General features: G+C 32.0%; 1 protein-coding gene across 5 annotated transcripts; it reads left to right on the top strand.

Annotated features, from left to right (window-relative positions):
- The first annotated feature begins 243 nt into the window (after window positions 1–243).
- Window positions 244–20,721, top strand: LOC125049404 (ADP-ribosylation factor 6). Of its 5 annotated transcripts, none has more exons than XM_047648675.1 (8): window positions 245–397; window positions 2,059–2,237; window positions 4,639–4,734; window positions 16,212–16,320; window positions 17,136–17,291; window positions 18,182–18,328; window positions 19,184–19,362; window positions 20,214–20,721. In XM_047648675.1, exons 4-7 carry the CDS (start codon window positions 16,239–16,241, stop codon window positions 19,324–19,326), a joined length of 528 nt encoding a protein of 175 aa, XP_047504631.1. In that variant the 5' UTR covers window positions 245–397; window positions 2,059–2,237; window positions 4,639–4,734; window positions 16,212–16,238; the 3' UTR covers window positions 19,327–19,362; window positions 20,214–20,721. The 5 variants fall into 5 exon arrangements, with proteins under 5 accessions (XP_047504648.1, XP_047504657.1, XP_047504631.1 ...); XM_047648684.1 differs by having other exon boundaries at window positions 2,059–2,221; XM_047648692.1 differs by lacking the exon at window positions 2,059–2,237 and having other exon boundaries at window positions 244–397; window positions 16,215–16,320.
- The last annotated feature ends 831 nt before the right edge of the window (window positions 20,722–21,552 follow it).

Genomic DNA, 21,552 nt, shown 5'->3' on the forward strand with positions numbered 1-21,552 from the left:
ACTATGTAGAATACTTTTCTATTCTAGATCATTTTCTTCATTAATTTTAGACAACAATAACATAATTTACCTCTTTCTTACGCATTACTATGAGTTATGACATTAGAAAATAAAGGATTAACTAAATATAACATATGTTATATGTTTTTGTAGTATATAACACTATAATTATTATTCTATGAAGCCGTCAGTCGTGGCTTGACAATTGAGTATTGACTATTTTTAGGAGAATTTAAATTTTATTGTAGTCTGTGAATCGTGTTTGAGAAATGAGAATTGTGATTCAGTTTTTGACTAACGAATCTGAATTCTGATTGTCATTTTGTGGATGTGGAGTGTTTTGTGTTGTGAACTTGTGGGTAAATGTTAATAAAATTCTTTAAAATCCTGTCATATGGTAAGTTTACGTAACTATATTTTGCTTCTTAATATCTGATTAAGACATCACGAGTGCTAACTTAATTTCTTGACGCTTGCGGCTTGACCATATAGTCTAGCCGTTATTTGACCGCCATCGCCTCGGTGGCTGCTGATCATAGTGACACCGCCTTTGCATAAAATGTATATTGTTTTTGCTACAAATTAAGTAATCCCTGCACTCGATGTTTAGTTTAAATATGCAATATATCAGGCAATATAATTCTTATTAATGATTAGGTAACCTATGAAAGTACACAGTAAATTTCAAATAAGAAGTTAAAATTTAGTTATAATAATATCAAAAAATCTGTAAAAATATTTGTAGGTTAGGTATACATGCAACATTGGAAATTGTTTCTAACCCTGTGGACACCTGGTATAGTTAACAATTACCAGTGCAAGATTCTGTATCATTATACCTATTAATCATATGCACAACAGACCAAACAAGCATGTAAGTGCGGAAATTGAGTGCATACTACCACACAACCTATTAATCATACTATCCTGTTTTATTCCTTACTCTACAATCTACACCGATAGCTAGTTTGACCAATATGTTTGTAATTGTAGTATGAGGTCACCATAAAGTAAATTGACACCAATTTCTTTGATTAAGACCTTACTTGTCAATTATTTCACCTACTTATATAAGTAATAACTGAACATTAATAGAATTCAAGAGTTTATACCTGTAGCCACATAATAAATTTTCATTGTCATTCAGAGTTGCTTTTTAAACAGTATGCTTTTGCTAGGAGAACACTCTTTTTCTGTTCTAATAGTTATTTATTCAACTTATTGATGTAGTAACCACAATTTTGTTTTATAGAAACCTCTCCTTCAATAAAAAATAAATTTTCTTTTGTATTTTTATTAAACTTTTCTATATAGAATTAAACAATTCTAACATTTTCCTTGACTCTAATTAATAAAATCTGAGGTAATAAATAAAAGCCTCACACTTATTTGGACTTTATTTTACCCTAGTAAAAATGATGTTTGATTTTGGCTAAGTATTTATTTGGCCCAACATTATTAATAAGTAGTAAGATTCCTAAAACCTATGTAACTGGGAATCAGAAACCTTTATTAAAAACAAAATCTGTCATTTTTGTAAAATGTAGTGGAGTTATGCAAATACCAACTTTGTAGTCTAGTTGGCATTTGTATATCCACATTTCAATGCACTTTAATCTTAATATCAAATGCTTATGTTATTTTAATGTGGTGGCAGTATCTTACTAGCTCAGGATTGCTGTAAAACACTCAAAAACATCAATTAGTGCTAATAATGTTTTTTTATCATTTAAACACAAACTAAATACATTATTTAATTCCTTGTAGAAGTTTGAAAAACAAATTTTGCTACTACAATTACCCACTTGCTACTAAATCTACACATTTTTTAAATTACATAAAAAATTCGCTAGTCATATAGTACTATAAGATTTTTATCTATATTTGTAATACAATAAGATTATAACTACGTGATAACAATAGTAAAATATATTTAAATCACAAAGATAAGTCATAATTGCGGTTTTATTTCATTTTATATTCAACTGTGCATGGTGGTATGGCAAGGAAGTATTCAAATATTATAAGGTATTTGAAATCATCATATCATTTGTTTAGCTGCTGGTACTACGTATTGTTGTCATGCGCCACTGTGCGTCTGCGCCGGATGGCAACTGATTCATCATTGCTAGTTGTGACTTGACAGTGTAATGTTTATTATACTTTATGTCCTGAAACGACATATTGTTGAAGCTTAACAAGTATATTTTTGTCTGAAAATGTACGTACGTACGGCCGTAAGTATATTTTACGCACAACGGACCAAATGGGTGCGGAAACTTGAGTCCACACTACATACTGCAAATGTACGACATGGTCTTAAACAGTTCTCAAACATTAAATGAATGCTTAATATTATTCAGCCTGAACGATAAAATAGCTAATTATTCTCCAAATATATAGTAATGCTGCTTTTGCTATTGATTATAATTTATGAATGAATTATATGAATTATTATTTATGTTTAGTGGGCGTTCCGGACGGAAGCTCTGCTCTAACAGCGGTCCGTGGGCGAAGAGTCAATCTAGCGCTCGATTCATTAATTCGGAATCAGTGTTCAATATTTAAATTCCGAACATCAGTAATTGTATTTTCAAAATATTAATATTTTGAAATTTATTATTCTATCGGTGTTTACTCTATAAATAAATGTTATATTTGGTTTAAAACCTTTTTTGGTAATAAAAATCTTTTACTCAGGAGAGCATAGAAATTATTCGATGACATTTGATAAATATTGCCTATGTCACTTAGTTATTAGAAAACAAAGTTTTGGTTCCTTACTGTAGAGACTAAAACTATAGAATTTATGTTAAATGAATGCCGTGTCTAAACAAGAGAAGTGTGAAAAGAAATCTAAATGTTAATTTCGACATTCATAGCAATTTACGTTCTTCCGACATAATAAACTCAATCTTTATGCGTAGCATTCATTGTTATTTTAATTGTGATAATTGACAGCGTAATCATTAACAGCGACTTTAAATGATCTTAGACGGTTGGACTTTACTGCAGTCCAGGTTAAAAAAACAAATTTATACTTCAAGTTTAAAAGATGAAAAAAAAATTATATTTGCCGCTACAATTTCCGTATGTCTGTTGACTATAAAAAGAGCGGTCTGAACCAAGAAAAGAACATTCTAAATTTACAGAACATTATAAATAGACGACTCATTGGTCTAGTGGTTAGTACCCCTGACTGCGAATCCATGGGTCCCGGGTTCGATCCCCGGCTGAGACGAACATCGATGTGATGAGCATTTGGTGTTGTGCTTAGGTCTTGGGTGTTTAAATAGGTATTTATATGTATATCTATCTATAATATGTATGTATATCTTAGCATGGGACTAGCTCAATTGGTGTGAATTGTCTTTAAACAAAAACAAAAAAAATTGAATTGGCATGTAATTCTGTTAAGAGAATTCACTTCATTCTGATTCCTTTACTGAATGTAACTTATTGAAGGTTTAACCCTAAAAACCCCATATAAAAGATATGGCATTTAACATTTAATGTAACTATACATTTTTATCCTTATTGCAAAACCTCTTCTTGAATCACGCGATCGAAAATTGCTGGTTGCCGGATGACTTTTATAGCTCCAATATTTCATTGGGCTTGTTTGAGTTCCACCAATTTTAGAATTTGATTGCGTTACGACTTACTTTGATTGCTTTTCCTAAAGGGGTTTTGTCTACTTGATGAAAGTGACAGGCTTCTTTCAAACAATTCCCTAAGGAATCCATTAAAACACTTTCTTCAGTAAAAAAAAAAAATTGTTTATTAACTTCAGAAGTACAAACAATTTCGTAGTACAATATTGATTTTCTTTATGACACGTGCAAATGTAGCATGATATTTTGGGGAGTTTGAATTACCGCATTTCTTAGGATAACTGTGAATCCTAACATAATACTTTTTGCTTGCTCTCGAATAACTATAATTATGATGGTGAATTTAGATTAATACAATTCAAATACTGTTATGTGACCAGAGCGTAAAAAGAAAATAACACGAATATAAATAAATCTTTTGTTTTTCAATATATAAATAGATTTTGGTACTCCATAAAAGTAGTCTATACTAATATTATAATATTATAAAGAGGAAAAAATTAGGGATGCTTACTAAAACTTGAATAATCTAACCCAAGGTGTAAAAAAATAAACAAAAAAAACTTCCTTCAATCGCGTCGTGCGCTGTGAAAACTATTAATGATAGAACAAAATGATGTATTAAAATTTTTCAGGACACACCACTACCTATAAAAATTGTCGCGACAGCATGTCTCTATCTTTTATAGTTACGTCACAATAAGCGTCCTTTTATTATTTTTTTTATTAAAATACCACCCCTAGAAAAGGCTCTTTTTTCGTACCTAGGTATTGATCCTTATCAAAATAATTACCAACGTTTCACATAAGCTACAATTTAATGGCATAACCACCAAAAAAGCATGGTGGATTGGTGTTCTCATGCCGTTTCTCTTGAATAGTTTACTACTATGTAATATGACAAAAATCTTAGCCACAGCAATCTACTAGTAAATTAATATATTTTCTCCATTTTCAATACATAGATATTCTATTCCTCAATATGTTATGCATGTTTCTTATATAATATGTAATATTGTTGCAGGTTGTGTGTGTGAGTTTTGATAAGCGACACAGTGATAGGATTGTGGAAGTGAGCCAACTGTGTGGAATGGTTCCGGTGTGTTGGAGATTTGTCGATGTGAGTATTTGCGCTTTCTACTTGGTGTATATATATGTATATATTATTTTAGGATTACTGTAGTATTAACGTATGTCTTCTGTGGTTGGAATCATAAACGATATAAAACATTGCAAATGATACAATGATACTCTTAATACTTAAAAAGGTTTCGATGCTAACTTGATCCTTTAAAAATTTCACTATATTTCAATGACGCACTTGGCATTACAAAAAATGTATACAGCCATACAAAATGTAATAAATTATTCTTAGGGAGGAAAATTGAAATATTAGTTCAAACTACGCGTTCTATTCCCAAGACACAGGCTACTCTACTACTATATCCCACTTATCAATTTCTAAATTCGACTCGTTTTACTCTCGAAAATGAAAGTTATCACACCAGTTTACTGTGTTTGGTCATCAATAACGCCGCGAATGTTACAACTGGTAAACTGAAATTTACGATGATGAACTTTATATGGATTTTATAACTCGATTAACTATTTGAAGTAAAGTCCCAATATTGATTCAAACTGAAAGCATTAAGACGTTCGAGATTTCATTTCGAGATGATCACTAATTGAGAGTGACTGTCTTTTTAACCTTTAAAAATACATTCATGGTGTGCTGAAATTTTGTAGGCTAACATAGAAATTTTTTTTTTATAGAATTTGATTTATAGAGGTCATACAATTTTTAGATATCATTTTAAATACCGGTAGCGCCACCTATGTGTCTCACCCATTAGATATGCTTTATCAATATGTTTTTTTTCTGTCCCATGGGCATTCGGGGAGTAACAGGAGACATAGATATTGATTGTTACCTAAAACCCTATTTACACGCGGATATCCAACGTTAAGGAATTGAATGTTCGTTTCGGTGGGGATTTGTCCGTTAAGTCAATTAGTATTCTATGCTTGCACGGTTACTGCTTGTTCATATTCAAGAAACAATCACCTTTCATTCCTATAATACTTTTATTGCTACTTAAATATCGTCAATATTTAAGCAGTAATTCTGAATTTTCAGCCATGGCTTAAATCGTAGTACGTCCTTTACAAGGTCTGCTAAACTTTTTGCTAGAATTGCTTGTCTAATTAAATGTAGCGCTAATGTCAGGAACTACTAGTTCGAATGGGATTTTTTTGTGATAGATACATGTATCGAGGTAGGCACATCAGACTACGACCGAATTTACGCCCAGGACACAGATCATATTATATAAAACATTTCATTATAAGCAAGCAGCCAAAATTCTGTGCTGATATTTCCTTATTTTCCTTTACCATACGCTTGTATTTTAATGGTTGAAAGAATATTATTTAAACGAATACTGAAAAACCTACAAATTTTATTATAAAATCTCATTTCAATGACTAAACAACCAAATTATCGTCTCAGTATTGCAGGGTTCGATTTGTTATTCCAAAAATGAACTTTGTATGACCATTTAAAACAATAATTATTATATAAAAACAATGTTTGCATAATTGAATTGATAATGAGTGAACTTGAACACCTTGTCAGTTTGATAAGAGTGTTCTTGATTTAATTGTTAAATTATGTTAGGTAATAAGATTATTATAATTTATTAACACGGTGAGTCATATGTATGCGATCTCCATATTAACGTCATTCATGTGACCTAGAAACATATTCTTAGTATCGTTTAAATATGACATTTTTAACTTATTCCATTATACCTATTAAATAATAATATAAACATTCTGTTGATTATTATATAATTGAAGAGAAACTTCTTTTGGCGCATGAGGGTAAATTTTTTACGGAAGGTCACGAAGATGTGCAGCGTTTTGTCGTAAAAAAGGGAGAGAGCGATTGAGAGAGAGTGAGAAGGGTGAATTACTTTATAGAAATCCTATTTTTAAATAATAATTTATAATTTGCATTAATTTTCGACACTTTTAATATTGTCATGACAATTAAATTCCGAACATATCGACCTTTTCCCTTCCTCTACTAGTCTCGGAAATCTAAAGTTTTAGAATTGATAAAAGTATGAACAAGAGTTAAAATTCTTGTACATATTTATACAACTTGTGTACTTTGTATGCACGCACATTTTTAAATACTCTATTGTATTCTAATATCGTTTAAATAAAGAACCTCCCTTCACGTCTGACACCACAAGACACGCTAATATTATCTCGATAGGGTTATTAACTAGATTAATTCGCTCCTAATGACGTTACTTACGTTGATATGGGAAACGGGACCTCCTAACCTCGATACTATGTACTCTTGTCATCTTAATATATATAAATTACGTGTCACGTTGTTTGTCCGCGATGGACTCCTAAACTACCGAACCGATATCAATCAAATTTGCACACCGTGTGTAGTTTGATCCAACTTAAAAGATAGGATAGCTTACATCTCATCATTTATATCCGCAATATAATTTTATTGCAAATTATTTGATTGTCACAATTCTAACAGATGGCGCTGCGTTGAAAGTACCAACGTTTCACATAAGCTACAATTTAATGGCATAACCACCAAAAAAGTGTAATATAACTAAAACCTTAGCCACAGCAACGCTTGGCCGGTCTGCTAGTAATTGTATAAGGTATTTTAGTAGTGATCGCTTTGTCGTAGATAAAACATAGAATTTGTATATTATCACGCTATTTTAAGTATTTTTGCATAAGCCCAAAACTCTACATAGGTTTTGTATCTACCATATTTTTAAACCGTCATTATTGTATTTAAGTAATTATAAATCTACATAAATGTGTTATATCCTATCTATATATCGGCAGAATTACGAGTATTCGACGTTTCCCCTTAATGCCATTTGCTTTGATGTCAGCTCACATTTCAAATCGGATTTGAAATTCGAATAAGCCTAATTTAAACGATTCCAACGAATCTAATTAACCTTGCTATTAGCGCCTACAAAATAGCGTTCTATTTACATCGGTCGGGCAATAGTGATTTTACGCTACTGTTCTAGTACGTTGCTAAAAATAAGTGAGAGTATCGTCAACCCTGTAAGCTCGGACATGTGTTTACATCGACTGAATGAGCTTGGAGCGTTTACACTAAAGGTTATTAACCCCGCATGCCAAATGTTCTGTCATCTGTGCAATGGTCTTCGTAGTTTACAGCTAACTATACAGAATACATAACGGGATTTTGGATGAAGGATGATGACAAAAATAGAATCATGTCTACAATATCTTACATCATCTCGTATTTTGGCAAAACAGCAAACCAAATAAACGTGGAAAAGCTGATGAATCCAACAAGTACTGTCCTCCTTCGCCTTAGATCTATACACATTAATTATAAAAAAAGAAAATTAAAGAAAAATCTTACCAATTCTTCAGGTCAGATCTAGTTTAGTCTTGCTTCTTTATATTAGCTAATAATTAATATTGGTATTTTGTTAGTGATAAACAAGACTATTTTTAATAGTAGCAATAAATAAACGTAATTTCCGTCATATACTTTTGGCTTGGCATTGTTTGATATTTAAGCAATTGCGTTACATATTCAAGTGCAATTTTGTATATGAAAAACCCATCGTTCTAGTACTAAAGTTTACATGGATAGTTAAATCAGTTTTTTTCTACAATGTAAAAACATTTACGAATTTCATCAAGCCTTACTTTAAGTAATCTGATACCGCTATTCTAAAGTAGCTGTCACCTAACCGCATAAAATATTTTGTTGCTGCACATTTCTTTACTGGCGTGTTGCTAACAGCGTATTAGTTGATCCCAACATACAATGCTGGAATTTTGTGTTTGTAGATTTTAGTCCGACATTTTCTTTGTGTTATCCAACAGCATCATCAAATTTCTGAAATGTAGTATTTCCTTTATGAAGATTGTTTTTTGATTTGATTGATTGAGTTTGGTAATGTATTAAAAAGTATCTATGTATTGCTTTTGTGTAAACATGTAACAACTGTGCCCCAATAGTAATTTTTATTTTTTTATATCAATTTATACAAAGGAAATAATATCGAAAATCAGTAGGTCCAACACAAATCGACGGCGAGTGTCAGGCACAGGAGGCTGATCGCTACTTGCCAAAAAAGAAAGATGATTATGGTAACATAAACAAGATCAAGATCAAGGGTTCAAGGGGGTATAGATATGTCTTTAGCGTCTAATACCATGTCAAACATATGCTAGCGTCACGGATGACAGCTACCGTTGCTATGGTTACAAACGTGTTAATAACGTAGGATAAACCTGTCAGAAAATCCGCTATCGTTCGTTGTTAGCGTGACACCATAACCCTTCTCGAAATCGCTAGCTGTACAGGTAATAAAAAATTGAGGCCAGCCGTGCTCCACGATTTGGTTAAAATAAAACATCAATTTAGTTATGATTAGGTACTTTTACTTGAGTGGCCCAGAAAGTGGCTGGTGGTTTTGATTTGGTCGGCGCATATATTAGAGACTGAGCTGCATTGTATTATAATTTTATCAAACGGATACTAGATAGCATTTAAAATTGCGGTCAGAACACAGGACATACGCTATATTTGGAACATTTAAAACTATCATTAAATACAGCCAAATAAAACCGTGCCGCCGAATTTCTTTATTTTTAACGTATTTAATGTTAATGGTGTTCTGCGTCGTCACCAAAGCGTCCTTCGGTCTATAAATAATGAATTATATTTCTTACCATAATATTATTAGTTCTGAACTCGAGAGTTTAATTACATTTAAATGTCTGCAGCGCTGTTAGGTAACTGTATTATACTGGAGGGGGAAACTAATAAAAACTTTATATAGACGTAAAATAATCTTAGCATTATCAAAAAGAAGATAATATTTTAGTAACATGGAATAGAGAAACCGTAATTATTTATAGGATTAAACTTATTGATCACATTTTTAAACCTACTTATTTCGGATTTAAATTATTAAACTTTGTCTGATATTTTACGAACGGTAGCTAACTCGTGAGTATGTAGGCAATAAAGCACGCGTAACCTGGACATACTATTTAAATTTTTTTTTGTTTTGTATTTTTATTTAAAATTTGTACTTAAGATATATATAGATTAAAACCCAATACTTATAAAAATATTACGTTTTTATTTAATATCACGGTGCATAAGGCAATGTTTCCCCTTACCTATGTTCTGCGGATATTGGGCCAATGTTAACTCAATTTAGGAGGGGTGACGTTTTCTTCGGCTGATGCCAGTCTATTGATCGTGTACGTGCTGAAAGTTTTTACTGTAAATGTGTGTATCGTAGAAGCACGACAAAAGTAAGAAAATTGTATCCTTAATTATGATACGACATAATAAGCAAGATGGACGAACGTACATAATATACGGTGTAAACTATTATTAAGAAAATTTACGGCTGATATTGGTAATAAGAGCAGTGTTGGTCTAGTCGCCTGGTGGCTTGAGCGTGCGACTCACATCCCCGAGGTTCGAACCCCGGCTGAGCACCAAAGGACTTTTATATCTTTGTGCGCGTTTGACACTCGCTCGTATGGCGCAGGAGCACATTAAATGGCATGATCCAAAAAGGCGTTCGGCGAAGCGGCACAGAGGGCTGATCAGGGCTGACTTGCCTATTAAACAAAAGATTGCGAAACAGATACAGAAATCTAAGGCCACCAAGGGCTACAGCGACACTGGTTTTTTTTTATATTGGCACTGCCTCACATACAATCAAATGACGCCATATAAAGACGAAGCTCAGTTTTGTTTAATACTTCTTAAAATCTTACGCGCTGATTTCGCACACTTGGAATTGTGCTATACAACTAAATATTGTGATCGCTGTCAGACAGTCGGAAGTTAAGTTGTAGTAAACGAATAGAGTATTATTATATAAACGTGCAAAAATTATCCATATGGTTACTCAGTATGATTGAGCCTATGACGTAATGTGTTCCCCACAAGTATCATGACTCACATGAACACGGAGCAATCATAATAACGCTTCCGTCATTACGTGGGGTTATTACAATTTGCGGCAGCCCGTCAACGTTATAATATATTGTGTACTAGCTGTATATTGTTATCCTATATGAGCCAAACGGCAATGGTCAGAGCTAGTGACATGCAATTTGTAACACTGAGCTTGTGTGTTTGTACTAAGAAAATATCAGAGGAAACTGGCATGGTTAAAAACCCAACAGAATACTGATCCACTTTTCTAAGATCGAAAACGAATGATCAAAGAAACGATTACCTGATGATTTATGAAACACTGATTATGGAATTTCATACGTATGAGCCAATGCCATCGAAAGTGACAGGGAAAAAGAAGTTGCTTTATTCAGACAAATTAGAACATCTTACAACTATTTGACCGGACCGAAGTTACATTAATTTCCAACCCTGGCGACCGATAAAATCAATTTATGTCTCGTAGAAGCACTTTAATCTTATTAAATGTCTATCTTTACTAAATATCTTGTTTATATTCAGATATATTACATAAATGTGTATAATTGTAATTTTTAAATGTGCCAGCTCCTAGGGTGGTTTTGGCAACATTCCACTTTGAAGTGATCTGAAAACTTGGCACATTTGGTCGAGCAACAAATTCTTAATGTTACGTCAACGTTGATATTTTGTTAATGACTTGTTTTCAAAACAGTGGATCATATGAAAGTGTTTTATAAGATAATATTCATAGTTGGATCATAAAAATCTTGCCATTAGTAGCTAAATTAAAAAAAAAAATTAGTGCTAAATTTTCAATTTAGTTTTGTTAGAAGCAAGCAGTTGCAGTTTGACATACAATGATTGCTTCTGCTTGCTGCTTCTACCAGTATTGTTAATAAAGTTTATCGAGTTATAATGTTTACCTACGGAGGCGCATAGCTATTAGCTGTATAATAAACTACCCACAGATATAAAAAATACTACTTCTATCAAACATCAATTCATTCAAATCGAAGCTAAGTGAATATGTTAAACAAAATTACTTTTAAATTCATTTCTTATAATTACTTTTAATTCATATTTCTTTCGTTACTTTTATTTTTAAGTTTATTGCATGTACGGCTATATTTTATTGTGATTATTTTAAGAACGACTACAATGTTATGTTAATCTAGAGTATTATTCTCATGTAAGTAACATTTTTTGTCTGTTTGAGAAAATAAAGTCTTTAAACCTAAAGTTTACCTTTGCTTTAACCCAGTTTAATTAAAAACAACAGTAGCTTTAAAAACAGATTTTAGTATTAATTGACGCTCCAATTCTATGAAAAGAGGTTAAGAGGAATACGCCCTACCAACACTTTGACGATACGGTCTATATTGGTGAATTTTGTATGCTGAATGAATGTAATTTTTGATATCGTTTATTTTTCGTGATTCTTTTCCTATAAATTGCATTAAAAAAACACTTTTAACGGATTTGAAGTTATGTTTTATTATAAATTTACAATTATATTACATAATTTTAAATTTAACCGACGTTTCGCGTGCTTTACAGCGTGCGTGGTCACGGTGACTGAAGACAAAAGGTGTTGAATGTCAAAAAGTATCACAGCTGTAGAAAAAGTTATGTTATATGTATTTATTTCCCCGGAGTTGGTTTTTAATAAAACATTACTTCAAATCCGTTAAAAAAGTGATTTTCTATGTCTAAAAGTTATGTGTGGATTTATTAAGTCATGATTGGTACAATTGATCATTACATTCAAGAACCAAAATCCAATGTTAGCAAATGTTTACTCAAACTAAGTTTTTATACTCCCGAGAAACAAATTTTTATAATCGAAGCAAGAACTTTAATTAATTTTAAGTAAATGATTTATGTACTGCACTATTTCATGCTTATTGCAACTGATATCACCTGAAGGTTGGATGGAGGATTTTACAGGCTACAGGAACAAAGCTACTAGGTACGGGGAATAACAGTTTACCCATTCGAAATTAGCCGGATAAAGGAAATGGTGTGGAATTGGTGACGCCCTATGCTTTGATCAGCCGGAAACGAAGGGTCGTTTGAAAACGTGTGAGACGAATAAACGTTTGTTTTGTTGACATGCTGTCGTGATAATTTCAAAAAATTAAATTAAGTCTAAGACAATGATATCCTTTTTACACAATAGACATTTTTACAGAGCATACCAACCAGTTCAGTAGCCTGGAATGCATTAAACAAGATAATTGTGAAATAGGTTCGTACGTGTTATATGTCTTATGCAGGGATAAAAATACTATAATTAGCGAGACATAGTTAGCCTGCCCAATTGTCCCATAAAAAAAATATCTAAAGACATCTAGTAAGATTGTTAAAACCAAAAAAGTCTACGTAACAATAAGAATCTTTTGTCTATACTTGTTTCCTAAGATGAATTCACAAGGCTACGGTACTTTTTGCGAAATATTATCTTCTATTCTCTTTATGGACACTTTATATTCTGGAGAGGAATGATTTGTCGATCTTTTGTATTATTTCACAATAGGGGGACTAACATATACACAGTCAGTATAAATATATTTATTAATAGCAATCTATGTATTTTACATAGAAAATAAACATGCATAAAGAATAATGCGTTTCACGCTACTACGAGGTACCATCCATGGTAGGCAATTTTGTGTATATATATTTAATTTAAAAACATTTCCGTGGGATATATTTTTATTTTAACAGTACGTGACTAATGCGAAAGAATTCCTGGCCTTTATGCGATTATACTATCATTATCAATGTCGTAGTCAATTACGAACAATCTGCGAAAAAATTCTATTGTGTAACACTTGCCTCAATTAAGAAAATAAGGTCAATGAAGCTGAGAATCTTCTTTGTCGTTGCATAGCTTTGTGTTGTTAACTTATAACATCATTGTAATTCCAAATAAAATGTCGATTAATTATTGTATCGAAATTCCAACCGTGTCACCTAGTCCGTCGTGCAATACAACTGAGCGTTCTTACAGTGAACCAGCTATCCACTGAAGTATTTCCGAACCAATTCGACTTAGGGTCCTTCAAGAAAAGAGCGTACAACAACAGGGGTGTTATAAAAAAATGTCGGTAACTTCACGTTTCCTGCTGTATATTGGTGCCGGTACTTTGAAGCTGCAACTTAATGACATAACAAAAATTGTTTCCGTATTTAAGTGAAAACTAGATGATGAGTCGAAAGTTGAAGATTGAGACATACTGTAAGGTGAATTAACGTACTTTTATATTGAGTTTAAACATATGTAATGGAGTCACAAATGTAGTTTGCCATTAAGAAGCTGTGCTATGAGAGTATCCGTAAATGGATTTCGATCAATCATGTGCAGTTTTACATTTCTTAGAGAAAAATAAATATAAAACTATGGAGGTCTATTCGCTTTACATGAAACTTTTTGCGTCTCTACCGAGTTTTACATAGCAAAAATTAGATCATCTAAGATTTAATAAAGCAAAATAAGAATATATAAATAGAATAATAATGTAACTAAATTATTTGCGTTCACTTTCGGTTTTTTAAAAGTCGATAAAAAACGCGTTGTTTGCATAAACGCTTTGGAATTTTCTATTTTAAATACCTTTATCAAACAAAAGCTAGAGTAAAAGCAGCGGCGAATAAAAATAAACATTTGTATCGGCTATTTTGAATTGCAAATAAGTTTGCATATGTGTTTAGAATGTGTACTTTCGTTTTCTCCATAAGTATTCAGATTTTATTATTTTAAATAATACACACAATAATATAAACAGAATAATCACACGTCATTAGACCGTATCCATGAGAAATCAAGAAAGTGAAATAATCATAAAGTGTTTTGTTTCACTCACGTCGAGTGAAAGGGAGGAGGATGGAGGTATAAACTTAATTTTAATGATTGAAGAATTCTCTGTGAATAAAAGTAAGAGTCTTGACGTATCGCGTTGAGAGATGTTGCAGTTTCCTTTGACACGATAGTTGCTTTTTATTTTATTGTAATATATTATTTATACAGAGATTCTAAAATTTAAAATACATAATACTTTTTATAACGTAGACTAAAGATTCAGACTAAAATATCGGTTTTGTTGCGCCATTATTTCTATGTAAATGGTAACCATGGTAACAAGCACGGGTCTTGAGTCCACGTTACATTATAAGGCCGATAAAGACTTATATATGACAAAAGCGTGTTTAATTTAAATTCAGACAAAAAAATGTTTTTTACGCCGCGAAGTATATATAATTATAAGTATATACACTTGCTGACCCGGCAAACTTCGTTTTGCCATGTATATTATTTCTAGGAAACATTTTTTAGTTCAATAGAAATAACTATCTACTATAATAAAAAATAAGGGTTTTATGTATGCTGTATCATAAAAAATAAAGTATTGTCTAAATAATTAAAATGTATGGGTATGAAAAATAGATGTTATCCGATTCTCAGACTTACTGAATATGCATAAAAAAAATTATAAGAATTCGTCGAGCCGTTTCGGAGGATTATGGGAACGAACATTGTGACACGAGAATTTTATATATATAGAGATTACCGATTTTGATTACAGTATTAATTCTTCATTCTTACATAGAAAGTTAAATTACAAGTTTACAAACTAGAAATTGTATGCTCTTTAAACTAACTTAAGGGCTCTCTTGTGCACCTAAATATCTGGGGCATGCGAAGGTTGACTGGGATGAGGTCACTAAACAAGTTTTGCAACACGTTTTCTTAACACAAATAACAATAATTAACTGATTGCTTTAGTTTACTGTTATCTTCGGAAACTGTATGAGATATCAATCTTTTGATATTGAATTAAACCATTTAAGCCTGCAGTTTTATTAAGAATATAGAAGTATTTTATTAGGAATTAATTTTTACCCAATATAATTTGTGTTTTATTATTGTTTTTTTTCCTAATTTAAGCGAGTTTAAGGTAGTCGAGTAGGTAGATAAATTCTTAAACCGTAATAAGTAATATGAATTTCTTGATACAATCGACTCTCTATAATTTGACACTAGTTAATCAGAAAAAAATCTCGATAAATTGAATTTTATTCCGGTCCCTGGGTAACACTAGATAAATTAAATAAAATCAATTCTCACGCTTTGGTAATTTGAAGTCCGGGTTTCCCTTTTCTCTATAATTTGTATGTGCACAAAACCTATCGTTGTAGTTCTACTATGATTAACCATCCTGTAATAATATACATTTATATACTGATTTTAACCATTAGGTAATGTAATGTATAATATATGTACATTTATATACTGATTCGTAATATGGAAAAAAGATAACGACAAGCATGGTCGATGAAGTCAGCACCATATATTTAGACTATACTAATGAGTAGAGTAATTAAAAGTATGAGAATTATTATCTAACATCTTTTCAAGTTTTTGCTTCTGAGTATTGACCTGACTGATAAATTTCCTTTAAGCCTTTATTTGCAATTCAGTAGATGTCAATGAATTACAGATAAATTTCTGGAACTACGTTATTTAAAATGTATAAGAGAAATATTTCACAAGTAAAATAATGAATGGTAAATTCTCTCATTTTCAGTAGTGCGGTTGAGGTGATCTCGTCACCATGGGGAAGCTATTGTCGAAGATCTTCGGCAACAAGGAGATGAGGATATTGATGCTGGGACTCGACGCAGCGGGGAAGACTAGTATCCTTTTTTAATTAAAATGATACTTTTTATTGTGCGTAACGAAGAACAATGCGGACAAATAGTACCTCATTTGTCAATGTTGTTTCTTGACTTGCATTTGTCTGTTATAAACCAGCTGATGTATTCTTTGCGCGCAGATAAAGTATTAAAAATAAGCAATACTTTTATAGTAGATAGTAATGAGGTATATATATATTTTTTTATTCTAACCCTAAATTAACCCGTGACCCAGTTTTAAAATTCTTTTGTGGCACCCGCGTAAATAAATTAAACATTTATGTGTAGACTAGCGAACCCAACATACAGTAGTCCTCAGTAGTCCTGTATACACGTCTTAAATAAACAATTCTCGAATCAACTTTTAAACAAAAATTTCATCTAAATCGGTTCACAGGAGTTACAAACAAACGCTAAAGGTTATATCTTAATATATGTAAATTACGCGTCACGTTGTTTGTGACTCCTAAACTACTCAACCGATTTCAATCAAATTTGCACACCAAGTGCAGTTTGATCTAACTTAAAAGAAAGGATAGCTTACATATATATATATATAATTCTACTGTACGTGTGTATGTCACTGAACTATTTGAATGATTTTTTGTATGCGTTTGGGTGGAGCTCTGTATGGATTAGATGCACAAATCAGCCCGGCAAATGGCGCTGCAGTCGGTACTTTCATACTTTGTTTAATATCCTAATCCCTTGATATATCATGCAGGACAACGTCTGTGGGGTCCGCTAGTATTATATAAAGATTGTATGTAGCTATTGATATGTTCAATTATTTATTCCTTAACATGTTGGAACAGCTATTTTATATAAATTAAAATTAGGTCAGTCAGTGACAACGATACCAACGGTCGGTTTCAATGTAGAAACTGTCACGTATAAGAACGTTAAATTCAACGTTTGGGATGTTGGGGGGCAGGACAAGATTCGACCACTCTGGAGGCATTATTACACAGGTGGGTATTCACCAGCCAACATTTTTTAAATATTATTAAATGACGGTAGATACTTTATTATATAAGTATTTATAATACCCAGTAGAGGGCGCCGATAACAAAATTTCCAGCCGAAAGCTAGTAATAAAATACTGGCTGAATTATTTATGCTCGGACAACTTCTCTATCGAAAATATCAATTAATAATAATTAATTACATAATGGCTATTTGACAAGATATTAAAAACCATTTCAGCTTATTTGTTAGGGACTAGAACCTATACAAATTTGTTTAACCTACACTTTTGTTTTGTTAAGTATTTATTGCCTTTAAAAATAAAACAATTTTAATTTCAAGGTTAAAGCTAAAATGCTTCTTTAGGCAAGATGGTGTCGCACTAGTCCCTATGTCGTACCATTATTGTAAACACGTCAACAAACGTCAGGATTTACGTGTTTATTTCTTCTTTCATTCTTAAATTACATAAATACATATATTTTATTTGATCAAAACCATTCAGAAATCCAAGACAGTATTAAGATTAGACAGACGAAGACATGTAATTTACAAGCACGCTACGTCTTTATCGATTCGAATAATAGATTCCTACTGTTTTGTGTCACGTGACTAACGTATAATAATCAATACTTTTATTTAAGGATTGTTTGATTATTTACAAGTTTTTTTACTCCATAACGCTTTTTATTATACTTTATTTTAGACAAGAATAGCCCATTAACTGTCATATTTAGAAATGTTATTCTTATCTGTTTTATCTAGAAATAACAAACTTGTAAACTATTAGTTTCAAATGGAATAGGTTATCTTTATTTTCATATAGGATGATAAATTTGGATGTTGAAGAAAAAATATTTTAGATGTTTCTGAATAAGTTGATGTAATGTTTCAGGTACACAAGGTCTGATATTCGTAGTGGACTGTGCGGACAGGGACCGTATAGATGAGGCGCGGCAGGAACTGCACCGTATTATCAATGACAGGGAGATGAGGGATGCCATTATACTCATATTCGCCAACAAACAGGACTTGCCTGATGGTTCGTAACTTATATAGTAAAGTACTAATTTTATTATACACAAATTTCTTAGTTGCATACGTAAATTGCGAATTACGAGTCTGTAAATTTGTCTATATTTATACATACTTTGCCTTAAATTCCATCTATCATATAGGATAGTTAATTTGACAATTGTTTGAGATAATCAACTTAAATATATTAATTTATTACATTGCTGCAGATACATTTTCCAGTTTAATAGCTAGATGGATATAATAATATTATAATTTTGTCTCCTAACCTACAAAGTAATATTAGAAATAATTAAAAATAAATAAAATGAAAATCAAAACAACAAAAAAATATATTTAGTTTTGGTCCACGTGGCAGTGTACCAGTAATGCTGGCAGCATTTCCTCGCTGTATTGCGATACTTATTGTTTGAGATTAATTTTTGACGTGACAATGTCTTATAATTCGATGGAGCCGGCTGCACGCACGAAAAAACATGACTCATGCGGCGTTACCTCGCTCTGAGGCGTTACCCATTAATATTTTTTATGACGTTGTCACGTTCAACTATCGTCAGTTAACCGACTTTACAGACAACCGATTATTTTAATAATTTTTTTCTTCACCGTGCGAGTGTTAAATTGAAGTATAACAGAGAATTCCATTGGTGCACATCCGTGATTTGAACGACCTCAGCGTTGAGAGTCGTACGTTCAAGCCGTTAGGCCAAAACTAACTTGTCTACTAGTAAAATAATTTATTTTTATATGTGTGATGTGGCCCGATCATAAAATTGATATCTTCAAATAAGAGATACAGATTTAGTCAAAATGTATGATTTGGTATAGTTTTAATAAATAATGTTAAATTATATAATTCCAGCAATGAAACCCCACGAGATCCAAGAGAAGCTAGGCCTGACGCGAATCCGCGATCGCAACTGGTACGTGCAGCCTTCGTGCGCCACTTCCGGTGACGGGCTCTACGAGGGACTCACGTGGCTCACCAGCAACCACAAGTTATGAGCTGCAGAGTAGGCGGCCCGCCCGCCACGTACTGCGGTCAGTGTCCATTTATCACACCCAGGGTTTTGTAGATACGAACTGTCATTTTCATACAAATTTAGTTTTTGACTTTCTACATACACTACTGTTATAGCATCTTGACTAAGTACCACTTATTTATAGCCGTACTCCAATCCTCAAATATACATTTGTTGACCTGAACAATTTATAGTACTATCAACATGAACACAGCTGTAATTTTCGCAACATGAAGTTTGTTATTGCTTGATTTTTACACGCTTTATATTAGCTTCACCTGTATGTATGTATGTATGTATGTAACCGACTCCTTCGGACTCGATTTTGACCCACTTTAAACGGACAGATTTAATTCAAACTTTGTACACTTATAAAGAATCAGCGACAATATAATAATTTCATAGGTTTATCTCGAAAAAACAATGAATTTTTTTTAAGTCCACAAAGCAATACGATTAAATTGAGACAACACGTATTGCTGCTAGGACTACAAAGTGGAAAATAAATATAGTTTAAAAAAACTATAAAACACGCTTTTAAAGCACATCAAACTAAAAAGTGACTATATTTATTTACAATTAAATGAGGAATATTAGAGTAAAAAAAAATCTAAAACAGATAAATGCAAATTTCTCCATACACTTTGCACTAAAGTTAATAATTTAAAAACGGATATTTAAATCCAACGAATTAATTTTAAAGCCTACCATTATTAATCATTTTTTATTTATTGTCAAACATTAGTTTTAAATAAATGTAGAATAGTTCTGTCTCTAGTGTGTATGTCGTTTCTGTATCTGTATTTAAATGCAATTCAATTTTTAATTGTCATAGTAATTTTCAAGATTGTTTAATTTGTCCTATTTCAGGTGAGGATCGAGATGCCATTTAATTGTAAGTAAGCGGCGCACCGTTGGTAATATTGTGAACCAGTGTATGAACTATCGCGCAAGTGAAGTAATTACTTTCAAGAGGACTTTTCAAATGCTTTTTACTGAAACGTTACTTTTTATACTAAGTAGATACAAATAAACAAAAATTTTGACGCCATATGATCGTTGTTAATAGATAATGTAGATTTTAACTAAACATTGCATAACATTTTTCTAAAATTTATTTATAACTTTAGTAAAATGTTTTTTTTTGTGTATGGCAATATCAGAGTTATCGGAGCCTGATAGTCGACTCCATGTAAGATTACCATCTCAGGCGGGTTTTACTGTATTCTAAGAAGCAACGTTTCAGTATTAAGCCTTTAGTTAGTAAACGTGAACTGTTTGTCACACAAAAATCAATTATTCCATTATTTAAAGAGAGTTAGAGCTTTGTTGTAACGACATTTGATTATTTTTTTTATTTAAACGGTGATTACATAGAGTAAAAGTGTTTTTTTTTACCTCCTTTGTCTAGGTATTAACACTAGTGTAATGAAGCGATTTGAGGGTATTTTAATATGAGAGCACGCTCTGGTATGTACAGTAGGTTTGTCTAAATTATGGTGTATACAGTAGTTAACTCAGGCCAATTATTTTTGTGGGTAACATTTTCCAACAGTTTAATGTAGGGTCAACCGCATATATGTTATTATTTCTCAGCATTATAAAACATGGACTCTGTTTGTTACCATGGTTACCATTTTTATCAAGAAATTGTTAACCATAGTAACAAACACTCTTTGTCCACACTTTATAATAACCACCATCATATAGCATGTTGACCGTAATTTTCTCAGAACTCTTACTCGAATTATATTCCACCCTTAACACAAATAGTGGGTGCAATTCTAGTTGTAAAACAGTATAAGTTTTGTATGGAAAACTTAGCAGCGCTCCATGGGCGGAATGAAAAAATTTAGTTCTATTATATCTTCGCGTATCTATGCAGAAAGAGAACCGACCAGCTATTTCATCATAATATAATTCTTAGTTATTTCAAGTATTCACAAAAAAATATTTTATTTTTTCATATCAAGATGATAGGTGTATATTCTGTAGACATTATAACGTAAGTGTTGTCAGCAAAAAAAATAAGCACAGCTGCGACCTCTCTACACAGACTACTAATGTATAGAAATAGTGTTGCCAGCAACTATATCGAGTACTTTGAAAATCTTGAAACGCTGTGCTAAGGGTACTGAAGACAGAATATTCTACATTTCCCAAACTTGCCTCGTATGTTTCGCAGTATCATAAGTCTAAAATAAAAAGT

The sequence above is a fragment of the Pieris napi genome, chromosome 1, assembly GCF_905475465.1.
Source record: "Pieris napi chromosome 1, ilPieNapi1.2, whole genome shotgun sequence".
Taxonomy (NCBI): domain Eukaryota; kingdom Metazoa; phylum Arthropoda; class Insecta; order Lepidoptera; family Pieridae; genus Pieris; species Pieris napi.